We start from the raw sequence: 25,539 nt of genomic DNA, 5'->3' as shown, positions 1-25,539 counted from the left end.
AGAGCCAGATTTGTAAATCCTTTTTTGGTATAAAAACAGAGCTTCTGTCATTATTTGTCGAGTTACAAAAATCAATAATGTATAATTATTTAAAGTAAACGTATAATTTGTATTAGTTTTTCGTATTCTTTTTTGTTTTGCAAATGAACTCTTCAATGCACAATAAAACAAATAATGCTTTATGAAAGTTTAAAAATAAAGTAGACTATTTACTTATAGATTTAATATGCATTTTATGAATGTAAAATCCCTAATCTAAATACTACACTAATTAATCAAATTTAATATTAATTAAAAAACAACCATTCATTTAATTTTGCTAATTAAATCTTGATATATTAAGCAATAAAAAGGCATTATTTTTGTGATAGTGGGATAGTTCACCCAAAAATTAATATTTACTCACTATTTACTCACTATTTACTGACCCTTTATGAGTTTCTTTGCTCTGTCAAGCAATGTTTTGAAGAAAGCTAAAAAAACAACATGTAACGACTAACTTCTATAGTAAGAAAAATAAATGTTGACACTTTTTAAAATTTAATTACAGTCTCTCACATATATGCTGCTAAGCAAACCTGTTCTTTACTGTGTATCAGCCCATATGATAATCCATTTGTTTTGATTTGCTGTTTAAAGAGTACAAAGGCCCGCCTTCAGGAGCCAGTTCAGCCAAACAAAGTCCAGCACCGCAGCACAAGATCCTCAAATCCACTCAGGAAGAGAGGTGCAGTATTTAAACCACTTCAGATGACATCATTTCCTTTGTAAATACGTTGAGAAACCATGTAAATTCTACAAGCACAGATCAAATTAAGCTCTTTAAGGAGGATTTAAGCTGAATCTGTGCACTGTAATGTGTGCTTTTGACTGTATGTGCAGGTATAATTTGGATATGGATGAGATCAGGGACGAGCTTACATGGACGGAGTATAAAACGCCAAACAGGCAAGAGTCCAAACAGGCAAGAATCCCACTTATATCACTATATATATCTACCTAAGCATGAAGGGTCATTCATGATGCATATGCAAATTCGAGTATATCCAAACAAAGCATGAAAAATGATTAGAACCAGTATTTCATATACTGTAAAAGCATGTTCATGCCATCTCAAGAGGAAAATACATAATAAATGCCATAAGTTGCATTTATAGATTATTTTTTATTTATAAGTTCTCCGGGGTCTATATACACTCTAAAAAATGTCTGTAATTTAGCAGTTTTCTGTAGTTTTAAATTCATGTTTTATTATTTATATTATTTCTTTTATATTATTATATTATTTATGCTTTTGAATTGTTTCCTACATAGGGCTGTATTGCAGTTGAGCTGGAGCGTGGTCCTCGTGGTTTCGGGTTCAGTCTGAGAGGAGGAACGGAGTACAACATGGGCCTCTACATCTTGCGTCTGGCTGAGGACGGCCCTGCTTTACAGGACGGCAGGATACACGTCAGTACAGCACAGCACTCTTTAATAACTCACAGATTGAGGATGGAATTTGAGGGAACAGTGCATTTAAAGGGATAGTACACTCAAGGATGAAAATGAATATAATTTACTCTCTCTCTCTTTCTCTCTCTCTCTCTCTCATGTGGTTTTTCTTTAAAAAAAAAAAAAAAAAAGATATTTTAAAAAGATGCTGGCATCCATTGACTTCCATAGTTGAAAAACAAATCCAGCTACAGTTCCAGCTTTCTTCAAAATATCTTCTATTGTTGTTTAGTTTGAACAAGTGAAGGGTGAGCAAAGGATGACTGCATTTTCATTTTTGGTGAACTATTGCTTTAAATTATGTAAAATCACTCACTCCGCTTCACTAACTTTCTGATTTATGAGGTGTCGCCACAGAGAAATGAACCACTAATTACTCTGAAATATGTTTTACGCAATGGATGTTGTAAAATCTAACTTTGGAGGAGGATTGCTCAGATATTTTAGTTAATGGAGAAATATTAAATATTGTTTATTTTAAATAGTTAGGTATAATTATTGACTCAAATTTAAATGAAGAAAAAAAAACATTAAGTAGTTTTCCAAAAGTGTTGGAGCATCCCTGAGGATATCTGAAAACATTAGGCACCAGTTTCCTATGACAAGGGCCAGACAGAATCTGCGGACATTTTTTGCTATTTCTGTGGAGAATTTTGTCAAAAATCGGCAGATTTATGCGGAATGATTTTGAGAGGATCATAATTAAAAACTTAATTTATGAAATAAAAATAATATTTTTCTACATTTTATTTAATGTTTACAGTGCAAACCCAATAAGATCCACTTATTCCAAACAAAGCAAGTTTCTCATATAATATCTCTACTAAAAGACAGAAAATATTACTTTACAAACTGAATTGTAAATAAATCGGTCCCACTTTACATTAGGTGGCCTTAGTAACTATGTACCTACAGCCCAAATTACACATTTGGTACAGTGTACTTACATTGTACCTTCATGTTCTTACATTGTACTTACATTTAAAGTACACACATGCTTAATGTGTAGTTACAAAAGTGTACTTACATATATAGGCTAATTTGTAAGTACACATTTTATAAGTACATATTTGTAAGTACGTATTTGTAAGTACATTATTTTTAAGTACACGTTTGTAAGTACACAACATATTTGCTATTGCTATTTTTTTTTTTTGGCAAACATATTTTTTTTTACTTCTATTACACAACAAAGAATTATTGTTTATGGTTACCGCAAGGTGCGCAATATCCTTATTATTCAAAGATGCAACCAATGTTTGCAAAATACATACAGTTGTAAATGTTCATTCATTTAATTTATTTGTGTCAGGAAAGAGTCATTTATTTATTTATGTTGTGGTGTGCACTTCACCTGTTGTAAATAATGCACATAAACTGCACCATCTATTCAGCAAAACGTTTTATTTGTAAACAGTAGTTAATATGCAAAAAATTAGAGGAAATAGCAATGAAAAATATATTTTATAGCATATATAACCTTTGTTTATGTTAGCAAAATGGTTCTCACTTATGTTGTACAGCATTAAATAATGTAAAAATACACATAACTTGATATTACAAATCTAGTAAATTCAATGGTCAACAGTAACTACGATTAATAAATTATGTCAACGTATTAGTTAACTCTTGTTAACTAAGTAAATTTTGTTGTAAAGGGTGGGACCATTTGGACACTCAGGAATATGTACTTAACTACTGTGTACTTACACTGAAAATACACTAAATCTGCCCTCAAAATACAGTGAGGAACCATTGTTGATACACAGGAACTATCGTGTACTTACACTGAAAATACACTAAATCAGCCCTCTTAAAATACAGTGAGGAACCATTGTTGATACACAGGAACTACCATGTACTTACATTGAAAAATGCAATAAATCTGCCCTCTTGAAATACAGTGAGAAACCATTGTTGATACACAGGAACTACCGTGTACTTACACTGAAAATACACTAAATTTGCCCTTTTAAGATACAGCGAGGAACCCTTGTTGATACACAGGAACAACCGTGTACTTACATAGAAAATACACTAAATTTGCCCTCTTAAAATACAGTGAGGAACCATTGTTGATACACAGGAACAACCATGTACTTACATAGAAGATATACTAAATCTGCCCTTTTAAGATACAGTGAGGAACCCTTGTTGATACACAGGAACTACCGTGTACTATACTGAAAATACACTAAATCTGACCTCTTAAAATACAGTGAGGAACCCTTGTTGATACACAGGAACAACCGTGTACTTACATAGAAAATACACTAAATTTGCCCTCTTAAAATACAGTGAGGAACCATTGTTGATACACAGGAACAACCATGTACTTACAGTGAAAATACACTAAATCTGCCCTTTTAAGATACAGTGAGGAACCCTTGTTGATACACAGGAACAACCATGTACTTACACCAAAAATACACTAAATCTGCCCTTTTAAGATACAGTGAGGAACCCTTGTTGATACACAGGAACTACCGTGTACTTACATAAAAAATACACTAAATTTGCCCTCTTAAAATACAGTGAGGAACCATTGTTGATACACAGGAACAACCGTGTACTTACATAGAAAATACACTAAATCTGCCCTTTTAAGATACAGTGAGGAACCCTTGTTGATACACAGGAACAACCATGTACTTACACTGAAAATACACTAAATCTGCCCTTTTAAGATACAGTGAGGAACCCTTGTTGATACACAGGAACTACCGTGTACTTACACTAAAAATACAATAAATTTGCCCTTTTAAGGTACAGCGAGGAACCATTGTTGATACACAGGAACAACCATGTACTTACACTGAAAAATACACTAAATTTGCCCTCTTAAGATACAGTGAGGAACCATTGTTGATACACAGGAACAACCGTGTACTTACATAGAAAATACACTAAATCTGCCCTTTTAAGATACAGTGAGGAACCCTTGTTGATACACAGGAACTACCGTGTACTTACACTGAAAATACAATAAATTTGCCCTTTTAAGGTACAGCGAGGAACCATTGTTGATACTCAGGAGCTACTGTGTACTTACACTGAAAATACACTAAATCCGCTCTCTTAAGATACATTGAGGAACCATTGTTGATACACAGGAACAACCATGTACTTACAATAAAAATACACAAAAAAAAAATACCCTCTTAAAATACAGTGCAGAACTTGTAGTCCAAGGAAATAATGTGATACTAAACAGAAAAAACAGGAAATATACATTTTAATACATAGAATTTACATGCTAAATTTACAAAGATGACATTAAAATTCGCATTCGTTTGTTATAGATAAGAAAGAATAAAGCACTCTGGATCTACATATATTTACCCAATTTCTTAGTAGTACAACTCTTTATGGTTGCAAATTAACAGATTTTGAAATGTTTCCTAATGTCATGAAACAGTTGAGCAAGTACTCCTGCTTTGTTTTGTTTGCCTAACCATTGATACCACTGAATACATTTCAAATGCTCTTTCAAGAGCTGTTTGCTTTTGTTGCCTCTTTGCTTGTTAACCTGTGACTTGATGCTTTGCCATGCACGTTCTATGTGCTGTGTATGGCAACCAGTGTATGGATTAACAAAGTTTTCTGAATGGTTCACAGTAAAATGCCTGTACCCATGTCTAGGAAGAGCCTGAGCATATGCTCTCCAACAGTCACTGAAAATGGTAGATCCTCTTCTTGCGTGCCTTCTGATAATGGGCACAAGAGTCTGTCTTGAGCGGTTTTTGACTATCTTTAAAACTGGCAAACGTCTTTGGCCCTTGATTTCCAGCATTCCAAACACCCAGCTGTTTCTTCTCCATGTAGAACGAAAACGACCACGGTTATACTAAAAACAAAACAACATTTTTTTAGATTATAGGGTTAAAGGAATCATGTTTTTATTAATATAAATTGAATACATTGTAAGACCTTTTTAAGACTCTTTTCATACATTTTAAGACCTCGTCGCCACTTTAGATTTTAACCAGTAACATTGGTGAAATTTTATGTTGAAGTATATTTACTGAATACTAACTTTTTAAAAGCCCATCTAACAAATCTTGTGACAGCTCCTTATCAATTAAACATATTTTAAAAGGTTAGGAAACGAAGCACAAGATAATTATTTGAGATACTACCCCTTTGCAAATTTAAATATTAAGTAATAAAAATAATATAAAAAATACATGTATAATAAAAACATATGGCCTTGGAACTCAACTATCAAAACCTATTAATACTTTTTAAGGGCTTTAATTTTCTCTAAAATGATTTTAATATTTTTTAAGAATTCGCAGACATCCTGAATTAAGATGACTTAATCATTTAAAATGGATTAAGCCAAATATCAAGTATTTAATTAACTTATAAAACAATTAAATAATTTGTTTAATATATATTTATACAACAGGTCTGTCTGGTTCTTAAATCTGATCGACTGATAGCCATGTGATATTCTGCAATAACAGCATTTGTACTCCTTATTCTTCTGAAATTCTCCGCCCACGTACAGCGACAAGGACACTTTACAGTTGACAAATATTGCAGCTATTAGACAACATTTTGTACTTTTATGTTTTTTTTAGTCAAGGATGTAGTTGTTTAGATTGCACCCATGCAGTTTATTTATAAGGATAGTGCCTATTTCAAAATATTTATAATTTATAATATAAGAGATTCTAAGTGCGTTGGCATCATTAGCCAAAGACGATTGACGTTGTCTATCCACAAGATGGCGCCAGGAGCACATAAGCCCTTGCTTAGAAGATTAAAAGAGTGATAACAACAGCTGATCAAATCATTATTAAACAGGTAAGTGATATTCTAAGTCGATCTCTCTCTTTTGAATAGATTACAACTATGCAGTTTATTTATAAGGACAGTGTCTATTTTAATACAGTTACTTTCCTATTCCCTTTTTCAAAAGTGTTATTCAGAGACCTCACCCCCGAACACCCCCTCCTTATCGCAAACAAAACAGCAGTCTGGTAGTGATTGTGCTGCTTTTTTTGGGGTTAATTATTGTGATATCTCGATTGCAAAAGAAAAATACTGTAGACTGTAACACTGTAATAAAATATCTCTGTAGACAGAGGGCATTTCATGTCAAGTTCAGCCTTATAATCTTAAAATGTCAGCAAAATCACCTGTTTTGTCATCACTTTATACATTACGCATGAGAATCATTCAAACACTAGCTCTAAAGTGAGGTTGGTGACTTAGTAATGGCTTCTGCTGTTTTGACGTCAGCTGCAGATGTGAATGAATGGCGGAAGAAAGTAGTTCCTAATACAAAAGGGTTTTTAGACTTTCTGTGTTTGATTTTCTTTTTTTTATATAGACAATTGTGCCGTCGAACTGTTGTATAAACACAATATCACACTCATAGCAGTGTGATAAGGCTGTATATCAGCACTGGTGGGACACTAAAGCACGCCTCCCACCAGTGCTGATATACAGCCATATCGCACTGCCTATAAATCTGACTTCAACTGTATATTGACTTAAGTAAAAAAAAACTAAACTAAAATAAAAAATCTCTCCCTGTTTTAATTAACCTCATTTGTTCATGCTCCATTTACCTTTCTTTTATGCGCAAACTTAGACTCATCAATAGAAATAAACTTGCGTCTTGATTTTCCACCCATTCTAAGACCAGTTCTTCTTCTCAGTCTCTGTAGTGCAGCTACGCATATCTGAACAACATATAAGAGAAATATTAATTATTGACATTTATGAACTGACATGTTTAATTGCTTTGTTTCCAAATGCATTATTCTAAAGTATCAAACCTTCCTAATGGCATTTGTCATCCGGGAAAGTGTTCTTGAACTGCTAGCTATCTTATCCTCTAGCATGTCAATTTGCCTGAGTTGGAGTCCTTGTGCAAATCTGAGAATAAAGAGCACATCACAAGTACTGCCTCTGTCTGCTCTAGGTTGTACAATTATTACAGACATATTACATCACTGTACAGATATATATATATATATATATATATATATATATATATATATATATATATATATATATATATATATATATATAATTTATTTATAATAATATATAATTTTAATTTTATTTTTTTACCACTCACCGGTAAATAAATTCCAACCACTTAATGAGATGTACTCTGCTTTGGCTAAAAAGTGAACCTTTTCTCACTGATGATGAAACTTTGCGATGACCCTTTCTTCTGCACAACCTATAAAAAAAAACAGTAAATCATAAAAACATACTAACAGCCAATCATGTATTTCCTATTTTAAGGCAATATTTCCTAAATATTATACAATCATTTTGTAATATGTAAGGTTCATGACCAAAAGGCTAAGATAAATATAAAAATAACACAACCAATATATTTGTCTGTAAATAAAATACATTATTTATTTTTATTCATCCCTTTGTAATACTGTAACGTTAACGTTACTGCATATTTATTCATGTGCTTGTAATACGTCTCAAAAAAAGTTTGTCATCTGATTTTTATCTGTGTTTTTTTATTTATTTGTATGTATATTATGTGTGTGTTTTGTATGAAGCATTGCCACAATAAATACAAATTAAAGACCTATTATAAGATTTGTATAAATATATACTATATATAGTAACATGGCACAATGTACAGTAACTTAGTACTCTACTTACCATATATAACCGTCGCTACTCTTGTAACTGGTCAGCTTCATTTCCTTTCTGCAAACGCGGCAGGTTGGTGCACCATGGAGCAGTCTCTTCTTGATAAACCATTTTATTAAACTTTTCTGATGATGAGATCCTCTTCTACAGCGATGTAAAAGGTGGTGTATTTGCTCAGATAAATTCATTTTAATCGCATCGTAAAACTGCATACATCTACTTTTCTAAATATATTTGAAATGCAGGAGTGAAATGCGGGAGCGAAACATCCAATCAGAGGTCTGCATTTGATGACGTATATACTTTCAGAGACGTGTTGCGCGCATGCGTGACTTACCTGGCGCCTGGGGGGTCAAAATTATTCGAATTTCAACGGCTGGCGACGACACATTGGAGGTATGGCAGATAAATAATTACGTCTTTAATATACGTATATGTATTATTGTCAAATGATGTACTTTGTTTCCACAGTATACGGAAATAGTGAAAAAAAAGACTTCATAACACTGATTCTACAAACAGAATTTTAATTCTGAACACTTTCAGTTATGTTTCGGAAGAGGAAGACAAAAAGACTTCGCACTCTTGCAGTACCTGCATTAGGTAACTTACAACAACACTATTATCGTACTGTAACATTAATGTTTCCTTGATTGTAACGTTAGCACATAAATTGACCCTTTTCACAAGACTGTTATGACGCGCTAACGGTCGTCATAAGCTGAAATCCTTGAAAGTTTTTAATACTTTGATTTCTAAAAAGAAACGTGTCATATTTGTGTCAAATTACAATTAAATGCAAGGTTTTTCTAATGCAGTGTCTATGAGGTTGAAAGTAAAATTTTTTCTCTTTATCTGAAAGTCTTGATAACACCATTGTGGAGTATTTAGTGTATTATTTCAGCAAATAGGACTGTAAAAAGATTCATTGTTGCCATAGTCTTTCATCATTTACTGGCTTATCTACAGATATAAATGCTGTTGTCACAGATGAGGACAGAGAGGTAACATTCTCCAAGCAGTCAGTGGACTGTGAAAACAAACCAGGTACATATGATATTTTGGGACATTTCTAAATTCTAATGTTATTCTAAGCCTAACGTTACTTTTTGTGTTTCCATTTATAAATTGTCCATTGTATTTACTGTGCTCGGCATAAATGAGTACACCCTCACAAATCTCTCTTTAAATTAATATTATCTATAGGACGCTGTGCAATAATATATTTGTGCATATACTATACTTTATCAGTTCCAAAACTGGAACTAGTTTAACAAAATATCTTAATATAACAGTCCAAATATGTGTACTGTACACCCAAATTAATTTGTTGTGGAAAAATATGAAATAATAAAAAAAAGTTGTTTGTTTGTTTGCACAACCGCATGTGAAACTGATTGTCAATCAGTGTTGCTTCCTAAGTGAGAAATTGGTGTACTCATTAATGCTGCTCACTGTAGTTTGTCTATATAAGTGTAAGGTTTTAACAAATAGGTGATGATTAAAAGGATAGTTCAACCAAAACTAAAAATTGTCATCATTTACTCATCTTTAAGTGGTTCCAAACCTGTTTGAGTTTCTTTCCTATTTTAAACAAAGAAAGACACTTTAAAGAAAATCTGTAACCATCCACTTACATACAATTAGTTTTTTTTTTACTATGAAGTTCAATGGTTACAAGGTTTTAGCTTTCTTCAAAATATCTTTTGTTATTTTAACCACTTGAGGGTGAGTAATTAGTAAGTATATTTTAGTATATATCAAGTTTAATAGTTATTTGTAATGTTATCATACAATTTGCTGCACTCACTGTAACTATGTTAATTCTGTTTCACAGAAGACTCAAGCCCAGTTGCCAGCTATTCTTTGGATGAAAGTGAGAAGGGTGAGATCAAATAACTGTATGGCTACAAAATTAAAAGACAGTTATTTCAAACCTGACCTTTGATAGAGCCTATATAACAAGTGGCAGAACATAAAGTAAATTTGAATGTCTGTGTTAAGGACTCCAGGCAGCTTCAGAAGGTCCAACTGTGGAAATTCTTTTGGAAAAGATAAAATCTCTAGAGGAAGAGCGTGACTTTCTAAGACGCACACTTGGATCTGTTTGTGGTGAGTAATGCTAAGCTATAAGTAGGTCCACACGGAATCTGCGCGCAGAATTCCGCAGATTTTTAGCCCATTATAAATTATGTTTATTTACTTGAGCAAATGTGTAAATCTGAATTTATTCAGTTTTTATTCAGTAATTTATTACTTTTTATTTAATATATTAAAGTGTAAGTTATGATACTCCGCTGGATACTCCCAAAATAATTCCGCAGAAATCCGCAGATTTTTACCAAAATTCTCTGCAGAAATAGCAAAAAACGTCCGCAGATTCCGTCTGGCCCTGGCAATAAGATAATCATAGGCTTTATATGTAACATTACTTTTTATATAAAGCAAGAAAAATAGGTACTTAACACGTCACATTATTTCTTAGAAAGCATCTTGTTAAAGGTGTTGCTTATTTAAAAAGTTTCACCAGAGCTTAGCATCCAAAATTAATCCACATACAAATAAACAGAAGTAATTAGTTTAGAAATGTAGTTTTGTGTAATAAAATGAAATCGGGGGTGTGGTGAGGGGTCTAACCTACACAGTAAAAAAATATTGCGGCAATTAGTTATGACAACTAAAAATGTTGAGTTATGTTAACTTATTTGGATTGAATGTGTTGACATAAATTATAAATTATATCAAAGTTTTACTTGGCTAAACTTTTACTTAAAGGTGCAGTAGGTGATCTGCCAAAATGCTTAGCACATTATCTTTGGATGGCGGGGAGGGACTGTGATTCAAAGTCACGCCTCTTAAAATCGCAAGTGTGCGCACCGCGACACGACAGCAGACAACTCACCAGTTCATGACATTTGCCAGTTAGAAATGTAGTTAGTGTCTGGCTGGCGGCGTGCAGGAATTTAACTTATTAATAGCGCTATTTACTGATGTTTTGTTGTTAAACTTGTTACTAAATGAAAACAACAGTTTAGAGCTCGTCTCCTTTATTGCATGACCACCATGGCCATTCACTAACAACAACAAAAAACTCTCGCTCACACCGGAAGTGACCTTTTAACATAACATAAAAGTCCTACTTTCTTTCTATGTGCAGCATACACATTTACGGTTGTCATCACCATGAATTGAACTTAACAAAACTAAATAAAAATCTACATTACAAGATGCTGTAAAAGGTCCTTATAAAACTGAAAATAGTTACATCAATCTTTCACTGGGAGATTTTAGTGGCTGAACAACACCTCTGTGTATATAATCCATTTTAAACACACTCTATATCATCTTTGTGGAAGAACATTACCTGTCTAACAGAAACACTTCAGCCATGGTGTCGTCCTTCCTCCAGCGTTCAAAAGTAACTCCAATATTGATTCAGGATTTTAAAAAGTTTAAATTCAGAATTTGATTTTACCGCGACAGTGAATGTCTTGTGTGCACGTGTCGTGAATGCACGGCAATCATGCAGGCGGGCACACAATAATGACGGATGCGCGTGAACAGAGATGCGCAGAAGCCCAAAACTACATTTGTTGACAGTTTGGGCTACTTATCAGAATTATGGGAAATGTCGGCCTGACAATATTTAATTTAATAAACATTTTTTAGTCTTATGCCTTACTCAGAATATAAAAATACATATAAACACATTTAGATCATTTACTTTAATCATTACTATTGGACTGTGAAGAGACTTTTAATCAGCACAACGAAAAATGTTTCTGAAGACAATCACCTACTGCACCTTTAAAGTCAAAAGTCAGCTAAATCTATATATTAGTTAAGTTAAACATTTTCAGTTAAAAATAATTCTGCTTTACATAGTACAAATTTGTGCAAATAAAAATCTATAAATTTGTAGTTAAATAAATCTACTTTAAAAATTGTATTCGTATGCATATATACATATATACTTATATGTATATATACACACACACTTACTCATTGGCCACTTTATTGGGTACACCTTACTAGTACCAGGTTGGACTGCCTTTTGCCTTCGGTATTGCCTTGGGCCCCGTTTACACTAACACGTTTTAGTTTTAAAACGCATACGTTTTTATTCTGAAATGCTGCTGCTCTGTCTCAGTGTGGATGGGGGAAAACGGAGACATCTGAAAATGGAGGCAGGGCTGCAGACAATCGCCTATCTGATTGGGGCTTTTTCCTCAATATTAAGTAGCCTACACAAAGTTCAGTCTTCTTGCTCTCCTTGTCAGACTTCGCAAGTTTGATATGGAGAACAAACTCCCATGGTCACGTCGGGTAAATATTTAAAGGGAACAGTGTATTTTATAACCTCATTCACATACCCTGGCTACGTTGTTTTACTATGTTAACAATAAAATGAAAACATGATATAAGGAACTGCCTATTTTAATTTTGATATTAACAACATAACAGACCCCAAAAATGTTGTGGTGTCGTGTAGCTACTTATTTATATGATTGTTATCTTCACCGTATGCAAATTTATAACAAAACGGAGCCTTTAACATAACTACCTCCTTTCATTTTCATTGAAAATACGAAACATACCATCTCTTTCGCTGAATATCAGTTTTAATAATCAATAATGCTTGCGCTCTGTGTTCTATTCCCACTTATCACCCTGGCCTATTCATTTAGAACATTCTAACATTAAAAGTTGGAATTATTAAAAATAAAAAAGCATAAAGGTCATCGCTCTTAAGTGTAGTTTGCTTTCAAACTATTTTTTACAGTTCAGTTTTAGCGATCTTAATGTTAACAATCATGCTCTCTTCGCAGTGCATTTTTAAGACATTGATGTTATTTTAAACACAGCCTCATGGCAAAAGCTATAGGTGACCTATTATTTAAAAGCAGAATTTATGTTATGTCTCCAAAGCTTGTGAAAACAAAAAGCATACGTTAATTCTTTTCATTTATAGTGGGTTATTTATTAAATGTCTGTACTCTAAGGTCTATAAGTACTATCAATATCCTTCTTAATTACAACAACTTACACTTGTATTGTCAAGTCCTGCCAACTTTAACCTGAGTTAAGACAACTTTGCTGTTTAAGTGAAAAAAAGTAATGTTTTTAAGGCAGCAATTGTTTTAGTGTTTTTACAGTGAGGGTAGTAAGCTGCATTTAGATCAGCCTTCATTTTGGTATACAGTATTTGTTAGTTTTATTACAGTATTAGTTTTCACAATAAAACCAGCAACTACTGGACACAATTAGACCTTACAAAGTGCAAGTTACTCAAAATGCCTAATGCAATAGATTATTTTATGCCAACATTAAAAATGACAGCCATTTCAAGGAAAAATGAATTTAATATGAATCTTTCATTTAGGCAAAGAAAAGAAAAAGAAGAAGAAAGACACTAGTAGTGACAGTGATGAGTTACCCTCTTCATCATCTTCATCGTCCTCCCTATCATCATCATCATCTGAAGATGAAAGATGTCACAAAAAAAAATCCAAAAAGAAGAAACCCCCCCCAAAAAGGTCAAAATCTACATTCTCCTGTTCAACTGTGAGAGGTAAATACAAGATCAGTACTTTTTGTGAATTGATTCTTGATGAAAATGACTTTGCCATTTTTTTTATAATGTGCAATGCATTAATAAATTATTTATTTAATTTTCAACAGCTAAGTCTCCAGAAGACGTTCTAAAGAGATACAAAAAAGTTCTTCGAGCATACAATAAGGAAGGAAGCATGACAAGAGCTTTCACAAAGGTTGGAGTGGACAGAAACACTCTTGCCCTCTCTGCAGTTATAGCTGAGATTCAAATTGTTGATCCAGAATTTTACCGCTCCCTCCCCCAATTCCAGCCTCAGCAAGAGAAGCTTTTTGAATTTGCTCAGAGGTGCTCGGAGGCCCTGACCACTGAAGTGAAAGCTTCAATTTTCTCGGCAAAACAAAGTGGAAAACTCTTGCCAATTAAATACAAATTTCGCTAAATGCTTATTATTTTGAGGTTTTTTTTTCATCTAACGTATGGTTTCCTGTGTTACTGTATATCTAAAGAAATGTGTTTAAACCATATTGTGTGACCTTTTTTGTTTGTTATATTTTCTCAAAATAATTCTAATTTTGTAAAAGTTTCCTAAATACACTGTTTCAGTTTATCTGAAAGTTACAATAAAAATAACTGAATTAAAACTTGTTTTTTGCATATCCTGTAATTATTAGCAAGTTTAAATAAAAATACCACATTTATAATTGTTCACACATTTGTTCTCCCACAAAAGGGCAGATTTAGTGTATTTTCAGTGTAAGTACACGGTAGCTCCTGTGTATCAACAATGGTTCCTCACTGTATTTTAAGAGGGCAAATTTAGTGTATTTTCTATGTAAGTACATGGTTGTTCCTGTGTATCAACAAGGGTTCCTCACTGTATCTTAAGAGGGCAAATTTAGTGTATTTTCAGTGTAAGTACATGGTAGTTCCTGTGTATAAACAAGGGTTCCTCACTATATCTTAAAAGGGCAGATTTAGTGTATTTTTTCAGTGTAAGTACATGGTAGTTCCTGTGTATCAACAATGGTTCCTCACTGTATTTTGAGGGCAATATTAGTGTATTTTTGGGGTTAGTACATGGTTGTTCCTGTGTATCAACAAGGGTTCCTCACTGTATTTTAAGAGGGCAGATTTAGTGTATTTTCTATGTAAGTACACGGTTGTTCCTGTGTATCAACAAGGGTTCCTCACTGTATCTTAAAAGGGCAGATTTAGTGTATTTTCAGTGTAAGTACATGGTTGTTCCTGTGTATCAACAAGGGTTCCTCACTGTATCTTAAAAGGGCAGATTTAGTGTATTTTCACTGTAAGTACATGGTTGTTCCTGTGTATCAACAAGGGTTCCTCACTGTATTTTAAGAGGGCAGATTTAGTGTATTTTCAGTATAGTACACGGTAGTTCCTGTGTATCAACAAGGGTTCCTCACTGTATCTTAAAAGGGCAGATTTAGTGTATTTTCTATGTAAGTACACGGTTGTTCCTGTGTATCAACAATGGTTCTTCACTGTATCTTAAGAGGGCAAATTTAGTGTATTTTTCAGTGTAAGTACATGGTTGTTCCTGTGTATCAACAATGGTTCCTCGCTGTACCTTAAAAGGGCAAATTTATTGTATTTTTAGTGTAAGTACACGGTAGTTCCTGTGTATCAACAAGGGTTCCTCACTGTATCTTAAAAGGGCAGATTTAGTGTATTTTCTATGTAAGTACACGGTTGTTCCTGTGTATCAACAATGGTTCCTCACTGTATTTTAAGAGGGCAAATTTAGTGTATTTTTTATGTAAGTACACGGTAGTTCCTGTGTATCAACAAGGGTTCCTCACTGTATCTTAAAAGGGCAGATTTAGTGTATTTTTGGTGTAAGTACATGGTTGTTCCTGTGTATCAACAAGGGTTCCTCACTGTATCTTAAAAGGGCAGATTTAGTGTATTTTCAGTGTAAGTACATGGTTGTTCCTGTGTATCAACAAGGGTTCCTCACTGTATCTTAAAAGGGCAGATTTAGTGTATTTTCAGTGTAAGTACATGGTTGTTCCTGTGTATCAACAAGGGTTCCTCACTGTATTTTAAGAGGTCAGATTTAGTGTATTTTCAGTATAGTACACGGTAGTTCCTGTGTATCAACAAGGGTTCCTCACTGTATCTTAAAAGGGCAGATTTAGTATATCTTCTATGTAAGTACATGGTTGTTCCTGTGTATCAACAATGGTTCCTCACTGTATTTTAAGAGGGCAAATTTAGTGTATTTTCTATGTAAGTACACGGTTGTTCCTGTGTATCAACAAGGGTTCCTCGCTGTATCTTAAGAGGGCAAATTTAGTGTATTTTCAGTGTAAGTACACGGTAGTTCCTGTGTATCAACAATGGTTTCTCACTGTATTTCAAGAGGGCAGATTTATTGCATTTTTCAATGTAAGTACATGGTAGTTCCTGTGTATCAACAATGGTTCCTCACTGTATTTTAAGAGGGCTGATTTAGTGTATTTTCAGTGTAAGTACACGATAGTTCCTGTGTATCAACAATGGTTCCTCACTGTATTTTGAGGGCAGATTTAGTGTATTTTCAGTGTAAGTACACAGTAGTTAAGTACATATTCCTGAGTGTCCAAATGGTCCCACCCTTTACAACAAAATTTACTTAGTTAACAAGAGTTAACTAATACGTTGACATAATTTATTAATCGTAGTTACTGTTGACCATTGAATTTACTAGATTTGTAATATCAAGTTATGTGTATTTTTACATTATTTAATGCTGTACAACATAAGTGAGAACCATTTTGCTAACATAAACAAAGGTTATATATGCTATAAAATATATTTTTCATTGCTATTTCCTCTAATTTTTTGCATATTAACTACTGTTTACAAATAAAACGTTTTGCTGAATAGATGGTGCAGTTTATGTGCATTATTTACAACAGGTGAAGTGCACACCACAACATAAATAAATGACTCTTTCCTGACACAAATAAATTAAATGAATGAACATTTACAACTGTATGTATTTTGCAAACATTGGTTGCATCTTTGAATAATAAGGATATTGCGCACCTTGCGGTAACCATAAACAATAATTCTTTGTTGTGTAATAGAAGTAAAAAAAAATATGTTTGCCAAAAAAAAAAAAAATAGCAATAGCAAATATGTTGTGTACTTACAAACGTGTACTTAAAAATAATGTACTTACAAATACGTACTTACAAATATGTACTTATAAAATGTGTACTTACAAATTAGCCTATATATGTAAGTACACTTTTGTAACTACATATTAAGCATGTGTGTACTTTAAATGTAAGTACAATGTAAGAACATAAAAGTACAATGTAAGTACACTGTACCAAATGTGTAATTTGGGTTGTAGGTACATAGTTACTAAGGCCACCTAATGTAAAGTGGGACCCTGAAGGGATATAAATGTACACAAATTTACACAAGTAAATACATAGACTCAATGAAGGGCTAAAATTCGGCAAAATCTGTGGATTTCTGAGCACGCAGATTCCATATATACGTGCCAATGACTGCTGCTAAACTTTTTATGAATATAATAGTCTTCCCTCATTCATCATATTGTGCTACAGGTTGGCCCACATGAACATTACAGCATTGTATATTCTTTATATTTGTATTGTATATTTATTATATTTATGCTGATGTGTGTTTAATGTATAAAATATTTAATGATCTTGCACCACCACCTCTCAAACAATGTGTGATTGTCTGCAAGGACAATATAAGACAGACTAGGGCCACGTTACACTAATGAGTTTTAGTTTTAAAACGCATACGTTTTTATCTACGGTACTCTTTCCGTCCATACTACTCAAGAGTTTTCGAGTGCCAAAAACTGAGGCCGTTTTCATTTTTTCTGCTGCTCCGTGTCAGCGTGGATGGGGAAAACATGGCTGCAGCCAATAAAAACATGATATAACTGCATATTTTGATGTTGACAACTTAACAGACACCAAAAATGTTGAGGCATCATCTTCACTGTATGCAGATTTACAGCAAAAGCCTATAATATTACTGCCTCCTTTCATTTTCTCGAATAATACGAAACATACTCTGTCTCTTTTGCTGAATATCAGTTTATCAATCTATAAAGGCCATTATAAAAGTATAACGTACAATAGGTTTTGATAGGAATTAAAGGCAAGCAATCAGTCAAATGTGCAGAATCAGTGTACATGGTTAGATTAATTAATATATTAACTTATCTTTGCACTCTGGCAAAACATGTTACCTGAGGACAAGTAATAGATTTAAAAGACCAAAGAGTCGTTAGATAGAGATACGATGAATTAAATATCACTAAATTAAATATTTAGTTTTACAACTAAAGTGAGATGAGATCCAGCGGGATATCCTTGATGAACTATCCGATGTGCGCTGCTCTCACCTGGGGAGATGTACTCAAAGCACCTGCTTTGTATGTTTGTGTGTGTGGTCATGTGATGTGCGTTTTCAGAGGTGTAGTGTGGACGAAGAGCTGTTCAGAAACACTAGGTGAAACGCCAGTGTGGATGTGGATTGTTTTCTTTCAAAAACACCTAGGTCATTGTTTGGAGGTGATTGTTCAGTTAAACCCAAGAGAACTGTTTTTGGACGATCTGTTTTTTTTTTTTTTAGTCAGAGCAGCAGAAAGATGAAATAAAATACCAGTGCATATTTGAGAGAGTACCACTTTTAATAAATTAAAACTTCAAATAAAATCAAATATGCAACCACTGATTTGATTTCATTCTATTGACTATGATGTATTGTTTGTATTGTACTGAGTGTATATTGTACTATTTTTATTTTTTTTAATCATGTTAAACTTGTTACAACTTCCTGCCCATGGACTACAGATGTTAATTAGCTTTATAGCTAACTCTAGCACAACATGTCAATAAATAAAAAATATATATATATAAATAAAACAAATAAACTAGTTAAATGATGGTTTGCAGATGTCTTTCAGATGGCATTTTGATTTAGTTATGTAAAGTACAACAGGAAGGCATTTCATGGGATTTTCGGACTTTTCATGGGATTGATTTGAAAACAAAAATGCATTTGTTGACTACTGTGTTGGATGCTTTGAATAAAAAATGTCTGGCAGATGCATAAAATATTGATGATATTTGGTCTTTAGCTATGCTGCCCTTACTATACTGTCTAAAGCTGAAAGCTATGAGATATTTGAGTAATGATGTAACACGTAAAAGTTCAGATGTCTGAATGTGCCCTTTGCAGGTAGGAGATCAGGTTGTGGAGATCAATGGCGAACAGACACAAGGCATCAGTCACACTAGAGCCATTGAGCTGATCCAAGCTGGAGGAAACAAAGTGCTGCTGTTACTACGACCACAAGCCCTGCTGCCAGAGAACAGTGAGCCATGATGACACTTAAACACATGATCATGCCCATCTACTGGACATCACCAGCTTGCTAACTTTCTTTCTTTCTTTCTTTCTTTCTTTCTTTCTTTCTTTCTTTCTTTCTTTCTTTCTGTTTGTTTCTTTCTTTTTGTTTCTTGCTCTTTTTTCTTTTCTTTATTTTTTGTTCTTTTCTTTCTTTCTTTCTTTCTTTCTTTTTTTCTTTCTTTCTTTCTTTTTTTCTTTCTTTCTTTCTTTCTTTCTTTCTTTCTTTCTTTCTTTTTCTTTCTTTCCTTCCTCTTATTGTCTTGTGTACAGGTTGTGTGAGCTCCTCCACCGTGTGTTACTGCCCCCAGGAGCATCATCACTAACAGCCTCTGTTTTCCTCTAGGTCTTTTTTCTTTGGTAATGGGACTTTTACTACACTTTCTTTTGCTGCATAATTGCTAAATTTTCTTCTTGACTTGTCTATTTTTGTGCATGCTCTTTGCAATTATGACCCAAAGCAAAATGGTTTCACACAATATATATGCATTTATTTTGTTTGAAGCCATTATAAATGTTGTATATATACTGTAGTTAAAGGCAAAATTATTAGCCCTCCTGTAAAACATTTTTAATGGAACAAGAAATTTTATATGTATTTTTTTATTCTGGAAAGGTTATTATTTTCCTTTAATCTGGCTGGAATAAAGTAGTTCATCTTTTAAAATGAAAATAATTTTCAAGTTCAATATTATTATTTAAAAAAAAAAGATTTTTTTTTTATTGGCTACTGCGCCACTGGTCTCTAATTAACCTAGCTTTCCTAGTTAAAATGATAACCTGCAAATTAAGTTGAAAAATATTTTAATTATTCCTTCATTCGTTCATTCATTTTTATCCGCATTTCCGTTGCCGGGTCGCGGGGCCAGCAGTCTCAGGAGAGAACCACAGGCTTCTCTCTCCACAAACACTTCTTCCGCCTCCTTCAGGGGGATCCTGAGGCGTTCCCAGGCCAGCTGAGAGATATAGTCCCTCCAGCATGTCCTAGGTCTTCCCTGAGGCCTCCTCTCGGTGAGACATGCCTGGAACACCTCCTTAGGTAGTCGTCCAGGAGGCATCCGAAACAGATGCCCGAGCCACCTCAGCTGACTTCTCTTGATGTGGAGGACCAACGGCTCTACTCCGAGCTCCTCCCGGATTACACAACTTCTCATTCTATCTATAAGGGTGTGTCCTGCCACCCTGCAAAGGAAACTCATTTCGGCCACTTGTATCCGAAATCTTGTCCTTTGGGTCATGACCCAAAGCTCATGACCATAGATGAGTGTAAGAACGTAGATTGTCTGGAAAATCGAGAGCTTTGCTTTTTGGTTTTTTTACCACAATGGCTGGTACATCGACCACATTGCTGCAGCTGCTGCTGCCGCTGCACTGATCAATCTCACGCTCCATCTTTCCCTCACTCGTGAACAAACCCCCAAGATACTTGGACTTTTCTTTAACCAAGAGATGGCAAGCCAACTTTTTCCAGTGGAGCACCATGGCCCCTAAATTGGAGGTGCATCACACTCAGCAGCAAACCTCCCCAGTACATACTGAAGGTCCATATTCGATAAAACCAACAGAACAACTAACTTTTAAATATGTTTTGCTGCATCCAAAATATTTCAAAATAGTTTTATATGTAAACTATTTTGTTTAACAATTTGTTGAAAAAAAATCTCTCTGTTAAACAGCAGTTTTAAAATATAAACAATTTAAAAGAAATACAATTTCACAGGAAGGCTAATAATGTTGACTGTATATCACTCTTGTAACGAATGCTCAGACAAAGATGGATCCATGTGCAGTACGTTTATTGTATAAATGAGATTAAACAGGAAGAAGTATATACTCAAGTGTACAGCAGAAGAGTACGGTGTAGTAGACAGGTGGCTAGTAATCGGCATCGGATAACAGGCTGGGATCAGGGCTGGCGGCAGAGATTCAGAGTCCAAAAGCAGGCAAAGTTCAGGGCAGGCGGCAATATAAATACAGGGTCAAGAAACAGTCCGGGTTGGCAACAAGAAGAAATCAGAATCAGGGAAAAACGCTCAGAAATGTCTGCGGGGCAAAACAAGACTTCGCACTGAAGCAGCGTGTGAGTGCTGCTTATATGTGTGTGGAATGTGATTGAAGATGTGTGTCAGGTGTGTCTGAAATCAGTGTAGATGGATGACGTAATGTCAATAGTCCGGTGATTATGACCTCTGCTGGTTAGTGAAGGGAATAGCTGGGACCGAGCCGGTGACAACTCTAGCCACTGCTAAACACTCTAGCAACCACCTACTGTAGTGTCGACCGAACACTCTAGTAACCACCCTTACACTCTAGCAATACACTACTCTATTGGTCACCTAGCACCTACCCAGAATTCTGTCTCCCCCAGCATTTGCTACCAGCCACAACAGCTTAGCACAGTGCAGTTTAGCACAAGCAGATATAATTGGTTTCCATAGTCAGTCTTATAAGGCTTTAAATAGTCATTGAGCTTTAATGCAAAGTAGCGTAACAGATCCAATCTTCTGTCCCTCAGGTTCTGCAGGAGATGTTATCCTTCCTGATCCGCCGGGATCCCACACTTCCAACATTCCTCTCAGTTCTCATCCAACATCCACCTCAGTGAAGAAGAGGACGGGCCTGACAGACGGCTCTTTAAATCCCTCTAAAGACAGCAAGAGGGAGAAACACACCAAAACACCAAACACCAGCTCGTCCAGAGTCTCACAGCAGCCGCGGCGCATCAAGAGTCGCTCCGCAGAGAATCTCCTTGATCTCGGAGATACAGAGAAATCCAAAAGCCCATCCAAAGCCAAAGACAAAGCTCACAGCCACAAAGAAAAGCTTCAACAAAGCACTCGAGACTCCCAGAAGAACAGATCATCCCGCCAGCACAGCCGCTCCGTCAGCCCTCAAAAGTCCAGGCGAGAACGTCAGGAAGTGGAAATTGGCGAAACCGAGGAAAGCCACTTGGACCAAAGGAAAAGTGGCACAGATAGGAGGAAAAAACGTGAGTCTGCGGTAAGGAAGCGAAATGAAACCCAAGAGAGAGAATCTGAGAGAAAAGTGAAGAGCAAAGAAGATGAAGAGGTCCAGCGAAAAGGCGAAGCTGAACTTGAAGGCACCCAAAAGAAGAAAAAGCAGAGAAATATAGAGATGCAAAATGGAGTAACCCTTATATCCCCAGACAGGAAGAGCAAACAAACAAATGATAAGGGATCTTTGAGGGATCAGAGGAAAGAAAACAAGAAGGAAATGATTAGAGACGGGAGCAAAAACACAAGGAAAGGAAATGAGAGCGAAAACAGGAAAGACGACATTGACAGCACAGATGCGACTCCGCTCTCCACCAGAGCGAGTCTAGTGTTTGACCACCCAGGACCCTTAAGTGAAGGCCTTTGGAAGGATCCGAGTTATGTTAGAATTCTCACTCGCGAGGAAGTGATGCGAGATGTTTTCGAGTAGATTGATGATGCTTTGGAAGAGAAGGTTGTAAGACCAGAAATATATGCTGGAATGTGAATGCTTCTAGAAAAGACACTGCAGTCGCGTTTGATCAGCTCATCATTAATATCTAGTGTCATTTAGTTTAAATCATTCATCAGGGCTGCATGATATTGGAGAAAAACTAACAATGCAGTACTTTATTTTTCTCTGAAACACATTGCGATATTGAGTGTACTTTTACTAGATGGATGAATACCTTTAGTTGGGAAGAATTCGTCATTTTAGGTAGATTGGAATGACTTTGTATGGGGAGAGTGCATCTGTATAAAATATAAATAAATCAACCACAAGCGTTGATGAATAGTAATTCAATTCATCTTTATTTCTATATCACTTTTACAATATAGATTGTGTCAAAGCAGCTTAACATAGAAGTTCTAGTAAACGGTAACTGTGTCAGTTCAGTTTTCAGAGTTGAAGTTCAGTTTAGTTCAGCTCAGCGTGGTTTAATTTTCAATTAATCAAATGTAATGTAAAACCATTGTCTTCATCGGATACATTAATATAAACCTGACATAACATTGCAGATCTTGCCGTGTGATTATTGCATATGTGCACATTGCAAAATTGATGCTGTATTGTACAGACCAAATTTGAATATGTGCACACTGCCATCAAACACCAAACAAACAGACCAAGACCAATGAAATAATGATTCTTAAAACTTTAATGTAGAACAGTGGTGTAGATGAAAAACTCTGAATTAACTTACATTTCATTAGGCATAATACAGATGATAGGAAATGTCAATTAAATAATACAGCTGTAAATGAGCATGCAATAAGGTCACTGGTTCGAGTCTTCTGTGTCAAGTTTGCATGTTCTCCCCGTGTTCGCTTGGGTTTTCTCCGGGTACTTCAGTTTCCCTCATTGTCCAAGGACATGTGCTATAGGTGAATTGAATAAACTAAGTTAGCCGTAGTGTATGAGTCTGACCGAGTGTGTATGGATGTTTCCCAGTACTGGGTTACAGTGTAAAACATATGGTGGATAAGTTGGCAGTTCATGCCCCTGTGGCGACCACTGATGAATAAAGGGACCAAACCGAAGAAAAATGAATGAATGAATTTAAGAGTACAACATTGCATCTTTTTAATGCCCCCGTTCTCTTCCACTCCCCAACAGCATCAGTTACAGTAAATAGATGTTGCTATTATAAATCCAATAAACTCAGATAAATAATTTAAACTCATAAAGAAACCAAACAAACAAACATACAAAAATAATTAAATAAGATAATTACATGTTTACTGTGCGTCTCACCACAGTCATCTTTTTCAGCCTCCAAAAAATGGCAACTATTTTCCCCATCTTCTCTGATAAACATCCAATTCATCTAGTAATCTACTGCATACATCATTTTTTCATATGCTGCTCTCTTCCCCATTTCTGTAATCCATTCTTGAAATAATGGTGAACCTGCTGACCATCATGACAACAAATATTTTTTTCATGTTGCTTTAATTTATTTTGATTTCATTTATTTTTAGTTAATCAGATTTTAACTACATTTAAGTTATACAACATACATTTTTTTTTTCAGTTTGATCGATGTAAGTTGAGATGAAAAGAAAAGTTTAACTTAATCAACTAAAAAATTAAAGGGCGGCTTAATGGCTCATTGGTTAGCACTGTCGCCTCACAGCCAGGTTCGAGTCCCGACTGTGCCAGTTGTCATTTCTGTTTGTAGTTTGCATGTTCTCCTCATGTTCTTGTGGGTTTCCTCCAGGTGTTTCTGTTTTCCACCGTCCAAAGACATGCACTCTAGATGAATTGAATAAGCTAAATTGGCCATAGTGTATGAGTGTGAATAAGAGAGTGTATGGATGTTTCCTAGTACTGGGTTGTGGCTGGAAGGGCATCAGCTGCGTAAAACATATGCTGGAATAGTTGGTGGTTTATTCCGCTATGCCAACCTCTGATAAATAGGGCACTGAGCCAAAGGAAAATGAGTGGGAAAAAAAAAAAAAAGCTGAAAATTGCTTTTCCAGTGTGGTCTTAATTATTAAGTATTAAACAATCTGGTTTATCCATCTCAAGGTCTTGCTTTGTTTCCTGAGTGAATATGAAGGTTTCATACGGCCCCAGTGACTCTAACAGATGCAGTCTTATGTTAGTTTCTGATTTCCGAGCATATGTTTTTGGTCTGAACACCTTGTTTTCCTAATGCTTAGTTTGAGAGTGTCACTGATGTGAAGCATCTCCTCTGGACGCTGGTCAACATGAGCTTCTTCTTCAGTTTATTGAAACATGTTTGTAATCAACAATCTCGCTGTTGCACAAACAGACTGATTCAACATGAGGCTTCATCCAAACCGCTTAATCATCTTGGATAAAGAATTTCTGAGGCTTCCCGCTCAAACGCATGGAACTTGACATTAATTTCCTTCAAAACCAAGGACAATGCAATCCTTCCTTATGCAACTTAAGGGAACCCGCCGCATCAATCACCAAAAACAACAATGCAAGTTTACGGTTCACTCACAAACAGCACGTCCTTACCCCAAAGAGTCTTCTTCTTTAGTTTTCTGCATGCCGATCACACAAACTCTTTGTTTTGTTGCATGCCTTTTAGACCCGTGCAGTTTGTCTCTAATGTTGTAAATACTGGGCTTTACCAGGGACTTTAAGACTGTTTCTCTCTTTCTCTCTCTCTTCCACGTCTTTGACTCCCTGATCTCCAAATATCCTAATTGCAAATGACCAGAAACTTGTGCTTTAATATACCAAGAACAAGATCAAATGTTTATTTATTGAAAAAAAAAAGATGTATATGATTAGATATATGTAGCTATAAGAGATCGTGACATTGATTTCGGTGTAGAGATCCAGGCTCTTGCTAAGCAGCGTGGTAGTTTTACCTTGTAGCAACTGTTTTATGACTCGTCACAAAACAAACGGTACATGCAAATGTATTTTTTAAATGTTCTATGAAAGCAGATTTCATA

General features: G+C 35.0%; 3 protein-coding genes and 1 long non-coding RNA gene across 11 annotated transcripts in view; 2 read left to right on the top strand and 2 right to left on the bottom strand.

Moving 5' to 3' along the window:
* Nucleotides 1-24,624, top strand: part of magi3b (membrane associated guanylate kinase, WW and PDZ domain containing 3b) — a 277,434-nt gene extending 252,810 nt beyond the window's left edge. For 4 of the 7 annotated variants that reach the window (XM_087257852.1, XM_087257850.1, XM_087257851.1 and 1 more), the window contains 5 exons: nucleotides 640-727; nucleotides 883-964; nucleotides 1,315-1,452; nucleotides 18,938-19,073; nucleotides 21,621-24,624. In XM_087257852.1, coding sequence (XP_087113978.1) covers nucleotides 640-727; nucleotides 883-964; nucleotides 1,315-1,452; nucleotides 18,938-19,073; nucleotides 21,621-22,549 — 1,373 coding nt within the window. In that variant the 3' untranslated portion in view covers nucleotides 22,550-24,624. Of the gene's footprint in view, nucleotides 1-639; nucleotides 728-882; nucleotides 965-1,314; nucleotides 1,453-18,937; nucleotides 19,074-19,378; nucleotides 19,466-21,620 lie in introns of all 7 variants that reach the window. The other 3 variants (XM_087257855.1, XM_087257854.1, XM_087257853.1) reach the window with 1 other exon arrangement.
* Nucleotides 4,712-8,586, bottom strand: LOC147843635 (uncharacterized). 2 transcript variants are annotated; one of them, XM_087257990.1, is made up of 6 exons: nucleotides 8,474-8,586; nucleotides 8,146-8,280; nucleotides 7,592-7,699; nucleotides 7,287-7,386; nucleotides 7,077-7,190; nucleotides 4,712-5,341 (listed from the first exon to the last, which is right to left on the bottom strand). In XM_087257990.1, exons 2-6 carry the CDS (start codon nucleotides 8,184-8,186, stop codon nucleotides 4,874-4,876), a joined length of 831 nt encoding a protein of 276 aa, XP_087114116.1. In that variant the 5' UTR covers nucleotides 8,187-8,280; nucleotides 8,474-8,586; the 3' UTR covers nucleotides 4,712-4,873. The 2 variants fall into 2 exon arrangements, with proteins under 2 accessions (XP_087114116.1, XP_087114115.1); XM_087257989.1 differs by lacking the exon at nucleotides 8,474-8,586 and having other exon boundaries at nucleotides 8,146-8,385.
* LOC147843634 (uncharacterized) lies at nucleotides 8,497-14,334 on the top strand. Its single transcript, XM_087257991.1, has 7 exons — nucleotides 8,497-8,532; nucleotides 8,608-8,739; nucleotides 9,106-9,183; nucleotides 9,974-10,021; nucleotides 10,141-10,248; nucleotides 13,520-13,708; nucleotides 13,819-14,334. Exons 2-7 carry the CDS (start codon nucleotides 8,685-8,687, stop codon nucleotides 14,130-14,132), a joined length of 792 nt encoding a protein of 263 aa, XP_087114117.1. The 5' UTR covers nucleotides 8,497-8,532; nucleotides 8,608-8,684; the 3' UTR covers nucleotides 14,133-14,334.
* Nucleotides 19,353-23,339, bottom strand: LOC147843633 (uncharacterized). Its single transcript, XR_015494135.1, has 3 exons — nucleotides 21,340-23,339; nucleotides 20,287-20,855; nucleotides 19,353-20,061 (listed from the first exon to the last, which is right to left on the bottom strand). It is a non-coding gene; the product is annotated as an uncharacterized LOC147843633 (long non-coding RNA).
* Nucleotides 24,625-25,539: the final 915 nt, after the last annotated feature.

This window comes from Danio rerio, chromosome 6 (genome assembly GCF_052040795.2).
Source record: "Danio rerio strain M-AB ecotype USA chromosome 6, GRCz13ab, whole genome shotgun sequence".
In the NCBI taxonomy this organism is placed as follows: domain Eukaryota; kingdom Metazoa; phylum Chordata; class Actinopteri; order Cypriniformes; family Danionidae; genus Danio; species Danio rerio.
This window is presented reverse-complemented; position numbering and strand designations above follow the sequence as displayed.